Source organism: Anomaloglossus baeobatrachus, chromosome 4, assembly GCF_048569485.1.
Source record: "Anomaloglossus baeobatrachus isolate aAnoBae1 chromosome 4, aAnoBae1.hap1, whole genome shotgun sequence".
NCBI lineage: Eukaryota > Metazoa > Chordata > Amphibia > Anura > Aromobatidae > Anomaloglossus > Anomaloglossus baeobatrachus.
In genome coordinates, this window is record NC_134356.1 from 16,020,368 (window position 1) to 16,027,254 (window position 6,887).

A 6,887-nucleotide genomic window follows, 5' to 3' on the forward strand; every position below is an offset into this window, starting at 1 on the left:
TCTGTAGCAGACATTGTCTTCCCCTGTTCCCAGCACTTACTGGAGAATAATGCAAAGTTCACAGACGCATCAGGATGATTTTCCTTCTGCTCTTCTCTGCAAGTCTATACAAAGTAGACATAGGAGGACACTATATTGTATACACTGCTGTATATATTGTACACAGTGCTAAATATACTGTACATACTTCTGTATACACTATATACTGTACTCTGTGCTCTATTATTATGGATACTTATAAAAGCCTGTTGTGCTGTGCAGTCTGTGCTGTATATACAACGGAGCTCTGTGTGTGGATTCTGTATATTGTGTCTCCGCTTTTTCCTCCGTATTTCACCTTTTGCACAATAGTTGGTGTCAGATGCGTGAATTAATATTTCTGTGATCACACGGATTTTTTCTGCTTTCTGATGGGGAGTGAGTCGCATTGTGAAGCCATCGCCCGATCACAGCTCTTCCCTCCATTACAGGCCTTAGAGATAAAAGCTTCACAGAGGATAAGACACAATCTTGTGCCGGAGATCGCACTCATCCTCCTCTGGGTGTGATCCACTAATGTGGGACGTGTCCTCCCCCCAATACTCTGCACACACGGGATAGATTTATATTCCAGCTCCGGGAGGTGCAGGCAGCGGAGGCCATCGCCTGTGTTACCCTTCTGGGCTCTCAGCAGCGCCAGGTCGCCCCCACATCGTACAATCCGCTTCCTGCACGATGGATAATGTAGTGAAGATCCCTGTGGTGGTGACAAGAGCCGGGAATAGGAGGACGAGCTCCCGCAGCAGGTTTATCTTCCCGGACACTCAGTGATGAGCAGATCGGGAGGACGGCGGCGCTGATCCCGGGATCCTCTGCGCTCTTTCCCGGCATCTCTGGCAGTGACGGCCACACACGCTCCGCGGAGATGATGGCGGAGGAGAAGTGATGGCGGAAGCTCCTCACCCGTCCGGCTGTAGCCGATAATATAGAGCTTTTATCCCGGGCAGGGAAGCACAAGGGGAGAGCGGAGCTTCACTGGGCTCAGCCGGGAGAAGGCGGGGCCTGTGCTGAGTGTCAGCCAATAGAAGCTCAGGAGGGTGCAGCTCAGCAGCCAATCAGTGCGCAGTAAGACTGTATATATAACAGGCGCCTCCAGCTCCGGCCTCAGTATTTTTCTCTCAGGAGATTTTTGTGCTTATTTCCCGCTCACAGGATGGCAGAGACCGCACCGGCCGCCGCTCCTCCCGCCGAACCGGCCGCCAAATCTAAGAAGGCGCCGAAGAAATCCGGGGCCGCCAAGAAAAGCAGCAAATCCTCCGGTCCCAGCGCCTCCGACCTGATCATGAAAGCCGTGTCCGCCTCCAAGGAGCGCAGTGGGGTGTCTCTGGCCGCCCTGAAGAAGGTTCTGTCTGCCGGAGGATACGATGTGGAGAAGAATAACAGCCGCCTGAAGCTGGCCATCAAGGCTCTGGTCAACAAGGGCTCCCTGCTCCAGGTGAAGGGCAGCGGCGCCTCCGGGTCCTTCAAGCTGAACAAGAAGCAGGAGACGAAGGACAAAGCGGCCAAGAAGAAGCCAGCAGCTGCGGCCAAGCCTAAGAAGCCGGCAGCCAAGAAAGCGGCCAAATCTCCGAAGAAGCCCAAGAAGGCTCCGGCCGCGGCCAAGAAAAGCCCGAAAAAGGCCAAGAAGCCCGCAGCACCCGCCAAGAAAGCGGCAAAGAGCCCCAAGAAGCCGAAGGCCGCTCCAAAGCCCAAGAAGGTGACGAAGAGTCCGGCTAAGAAGGCGACTAAAGCCAAGAAGCCCGCGGCCAAGAAATAAGCGGAGCCGCTCTGTCCTCCTACCACAAAGGCTCTTCTCAGAGCCACAACCTTGTCCTGCAGAGCTGTATGATCAGTGTCACCACCTTGTCCTGCAGAGCTGTATGATCAGTGTCACCACCTTGTCCTGCAGAGCTGTATGATCAGTGCCACCACCTTGTCCTGCAGAGCTGTATGATCAGTGTCACAACCTTGTCCTGCAGAGCTGTATGATCAGTGTCACAACCTTGTCCTGCAGAGCTGTATGATCAGTGTCACGACCTTGTCCCCTGTGCATACACTTTGTCGCTTCCCTTTGATCAGTGCTTGTCTATTGATTCGCGCGGTGATGTCATATACAAGGGGCGGTAGATGCCGGGAGCAGTTCTCGGGGATGTAGTGATAATGCGGGAGCTGCACTGTACAGCGCTGTGTGCGGGGAGATGGAGCTGCAGTTACATCGGTGTCGTATGCTCCAGATCTGCGTGTAGCCTGGAGGGGATAAGAGCGGGGTTAGTGGGGGGGGGGGAGCTTCTAAAAATGATTGGTCACAGACATTGGATGATTATTGGCTACATGATTTTCTTTTGTGGTAGTAGTCAATAGCGTGCAGGGGGCGTGTTTCTCACAGACCAATGAGGACGCGCACAGGAGGATAAATACTCTGCTCCCGCCGCTCTTCTCATCACTTCTGTTCTCCTCTATACATCGCTATGGCCAGAACTAAGCAGACCGCCCGTAAATCCACCGGAGGGAAAGCTCCCCGCAAGCAGCTGGCCACTAAGGCCGCCAGGAAGAGCGCTCCCGCCACCGGCGGAGTGAAGAAGCCGCATCGCTACCGGCCGGGGACTGTCGCTCTCCGGGAGATTCGCCGCTACCAGAAATCCACCGAGCTGCTGATCCGGAAGCTTCCCTTCCAGCGCCTGGTGAGAGAGATCGCCCAGGACTTCAAGACCGATCTGCGCTTCCAGAGCTCGGCCGTCATGGCCCTGCAGGAGGCCAGCGAGGCTTATCTGGTGGGGCTGTTCGAGGACACCAACTTGTGCGCCATCCACGCCAAGAGGGTCACCATCATGCCCAAAGACATCCAGCTGGCCCGCCGGATCCGCGGGGAGAGGGCGTAGATCTGTCCCGCACCCCCGAGCACAACACAAAGGCTCTTTTCAGAGCCACCACATCCTCCCTCAGACGAGCTGATTCCTTGTCTCTGATTCTCCTCATTCCCCGCAGTGTCCAGGGCGCGGTCTCTACATGTGACGGGCGGCGCTGCGGAGTCTCCTGTTCTTACTTTCCGCAGCTCTGCCTGTATCTGTAGTATCGCGCCCGCGGTTTATTTCAGTTTCTCCCCGTATTGAGAGCGGCTCATTGTGCGGTGTCTCCGGAGTCTGATTGAGTCTGATCTCATTCACTCAGGAGTAATCTCGGGCTTTCTGAATGGAGCTTTCTGCACTAAACTGACCCCCTCGAACCCCCCCCCCCCGACTTTATTATCCCTCTTGTCCTCCAGATGTCAGAAGCTGTGGGATCTGGAGATCTCGCAGGGGATCCCCTCTCTCACTCCAGTTCGCTATTCTGTCTGGAGAATATCTGCAGATTGTATCGGGCTGTGATGTCGCTCTGCACATTCTTATAGTGACGCGTTTGTTATTAGTTCAGATTCTTAGACTCGTTTTTAATGAGGAGATGAATAAAAACCAACTTCAGCGTCTGCAGATCTGTGTCGGATTGTAGAGATCTCAGCAGAACGTCCGCCCTGAGGCCGCGTGTTGCACGACGGAGACAAAGAGCGGGAGGAGCTATCGGCCACTGAGCGGGAAGTTCAAATTAGGGATTCAGCCAATCAGCACTCTGCATAAAGTCTATGGCCCCGCCCACAAGCCCCTCACGTTACAGGCACCACGTGGTTTCTGTGCTGGAGCTTCCCCGCAGTTATCGGGGCGGACCGCACAGAGGACTGCGGCTGATGACGCTTCAGCTCCGCCTCTTCCTCTAAATCTCGTTTTCCAATCTCCGTTGTTGTTTTTGCAGCTTGTAATGTGAAATATCTGAATGTAGAAGTAAAAGCCGCTCAGCACCGAGACTCCGCTCCTGCAGTCACTGCTTCCCCCATGTTATACGGGGCATTACCGGTCACTGCAGAGCGGGGGCAGAGTGACGGGCCCCGGGTGCACAGCGCCGTGTACACTGCGGGGTTTATAGCGCTGTATGGAGATCTGTAGTATGGGGGAGATACAGAGGAAAAAAGCTGCTGATGTGACGGCAGAGAGGAGGCAACCAATGAGCTGCAGGGGGCGGAGCTGGTTCAGTTTCCCTTTGTCACCCAATAGAACAGCGATGTGACAGCAGTGTCATTTGCATGGCCGGGCTATAAATACGGCCGCTCTGGGAGGAGCAGGAGCATTATTCTCTCTCCAGTGAAGAGATCTTTCTGCGCTCATCATGCCTGATCCCGCCAAGTCCGCCCCAGCGCCAAAGAAGGGCTCCAAGAAAGCCGTGACCAAGACTCAGAAGAAGGACGGCAAGAAGCGGAGGAGGAGCCGGAAGGAGAGCTATGCCATCTACGTGTACAAGGTGCTGAAGCAGGTGCACCCCGACACCGGCATCTCCTCCAAGGCCATGGGCATCATGAACTGCTTCGTCGGTGACATCTTCGAGCGCATCGCAGGGGAAGCCTCCCGCCTGGCGCACTACAACAAGCGCCACACCATCACCTCCCGGGAGATCCAGACCGCCGTGCGCCTGCTGCTGCCCGGAGAGCTGGCCAAGCACGCCGTGTCCGAGGGCACCAAGGCCGTCACCAAGTACACCAGCGCCAAGTGATCACCACCGCTGCTCCACGCCACAAAGGCTCTTCTAAGAGCCGCCACATTGTCTACAGCAGGGCTTTATACTGCGCTGTATGGGGTATTGCGGTCTCCAGTGCGCTCCTGTCTGTGGCTCCTGTAACCGCCTTTCTCAATAGGTTTTATTGCAGTCGGAGCCGCCGCTGAGAGGACGGAGCACAATATGGAGGGAGTGAAGTATGAATACACTAGTATGGGGATGTTCCCGGATGTGGGTGAATGTCAGTTTCTTATACAGCTCTATGTGGTGAGTGCAGAGCAGTGTATGGTGGTGGTAGATGCAGGATATACAGCACTATATGGCAGTGGTTTTTGGGAAGCACGTTGTGGGAAGTATAGAGCACTATAAAAGGCTATACATTAGAATACGGTGGTGTACAGCACTATATGGGGGTTATATAGCGGTATATGGAGCTATTCAGCACTATATTGCAGTACACAGCAGTATATGGAGATTTGTCTATTAAACAGCGAGAAAAAATAACCGGGAAATTCAAAATCACCAAATGTTCTGCGCTCAGCCAATCAGCAAAAGAGGGGCGGAGCTGAAGATGGAAAGTAACTTATATCCCCGCCCCCTGCGTCACCTCCTGTTCTTCTCCAGTGCCGCTCTATATACGGGGATTGTGCATCAGTCTCTATAGTGGTAATAGATTGTTTCTGACTATGTTAAGATGAGCGGCGCTGCGCTCGATCACTGCAGTCTGTGCTGCTCTAGGGTCAGCTGGGAATATCGCGGGCACAAAGGTGTTAACACAGAGCGCTTGTGGGTGGAGCCAGGGCCGTACTGAGTGCTGATTGGCTGAGCGCTGAATGTGAAATTCCCGCGCAATGGCTGAGTTTCACGCGCTCTTTGTTCCCTGTGATCCGCGGTGTCAGGCGGGAGCGGCTGCTGCGGGTGACGTCACATGCGCTGTTAGAGGTGTCCGGCCCCTTCTGTGTCCAGTTAGTGCAGTGTAACCCTTGTAGTGCTGGAGACACGTTATCCATACTGCTATACACCCCCATATAGTGCAGTAACCTCCCCTCATGGTGCTGGATATCGCCATACACTGCTGTGTGCACCGCCTTATTGTGCTGTATAGTTTCCATCCACAAAGTTCTGTTCTTGCAGCATCTGGAGACAGTTCGAGCACTAAAGGGTTAACACACTGTTCCTGTAGGCGGAGCTAAATTCATACTCTACTGATTGACTGAGCCTGTAACGGGGTGCCGGGGGTGCCTCGGGGGTTGTAGTCGTGGCCCCTTCCTGTATCAGGCTAACCCCCAGCGCAGCCGTCACTTTTGGGACAGGGGATTGTTCGTGGGGCAGAGTGTGGATGAAGAGAGCACGCTGACGGACATTACATTCCTCCCCTCTTTTTGCCTTAGCCTCCCGGCAAGGCTCGCATCTGAAAAACAAAATCTTAACCAGCAGGGCAATCTCTTATTAAAACTTTAAAACCTTCATGTAAAACACAATCAACAGCCGCACAAGTCAAGTGCCCGGAGTCCCTCCCAGGGAGCTCCCGGTCTTTGCAGCAGGTTTGCCCGGAGGCCTTCAACAGGCGCTCCCGGTCTTGGCTGGTCTTCTGCCCGGAGGCTTTCACAGCACTCGAGGCGGAGGCGGAGATCAGTTGAACCAAACGGCATTTTATTACACATAGTTTCACAACAGGCTCAATGCACGAATCTTGTAACACTCAATCACAATTCCTGCCGGGGAAAAACTGTTCCTGTCTTCTCTTCTCAGGGGACCTTGCCCGGCTACTCTAGTTTTCTTCACCTGGGCTCCCGCCATAACCGGACAATGAGCGGGAAATTCAAAATCTCCAACAGTTCTGCGCTCAGCCAATCAGCAGAGGAGGGGCGGAGCAAAACAAGTAACATTTTCCGCCTGTATTCGCGTCATCTTCCCTGTTTTCTTTCTGGTCCTCTCTCGCTGGATATAAAGGAGGACTGTGCGCTCGTCAGTCATAGTTTTCTGCTGACTACGTGGAAGATGTCTGGACGCGGCAAAGGAGGGAAAGGTCTGGGGAAGGGCGGCGCCAAGCGGCACAGGAAGGTTCTCCGGGACAACATCCAGGGCATCACCAAGCCCGCCATCCGCCGTCTCGCCTGCAGAGGAGGCGTCAAGCGCATCTCCGGCCTCATCTATGAGGAGACTCGCGGCGTCCTGAAAGTCTTCCTGGAGAACGTGATCCGTGACGCCGTCACCTACACCGAGCACGCCAAGAGGAAGACCGTCACCGCCATGGACGTTGTGTACGCGCTCAAGCGCCAAGGCCGCAC

General features: G+C 54.5%; 2 protein-coding genes across 2 annotated transcripts; both read left to right on the forward strand.

Annotated features, from left to right (window-relative positions):
* The first annotated feature begins 1,192 nt into the window (after window positions 1–1,192).
* LOC142302230 (histone H1.01-like) lies at window positions 1,193–1,795 on the forward strand. Its single transcript, XM_075343313.1, has one exon. It carries the CDS (start codon window positions 1,193–1,195, stop codon window positions 1,793–1,795), a length of 603 nt encoding a protein of 200 aa, XP_075199428.1.
* Window positions 1,796–2,486: 691 nt separating this feature from the next.
* LOC142300984 (histone H3) lies at window positions 2,487–2,897 on the forward strand. The gene has a single exon (XM_075342005.1). The coding sequence runs from the start codon at window positions 2,487–2,489 to the stop codon at window positions 2,895–2,897; it is 411 nt and encodes a 136-aa protein (XP_075198120.1).
* The last annotated feature ends 3,990 nt before the right edge of the window (window positions 2,898–6,887 follow it).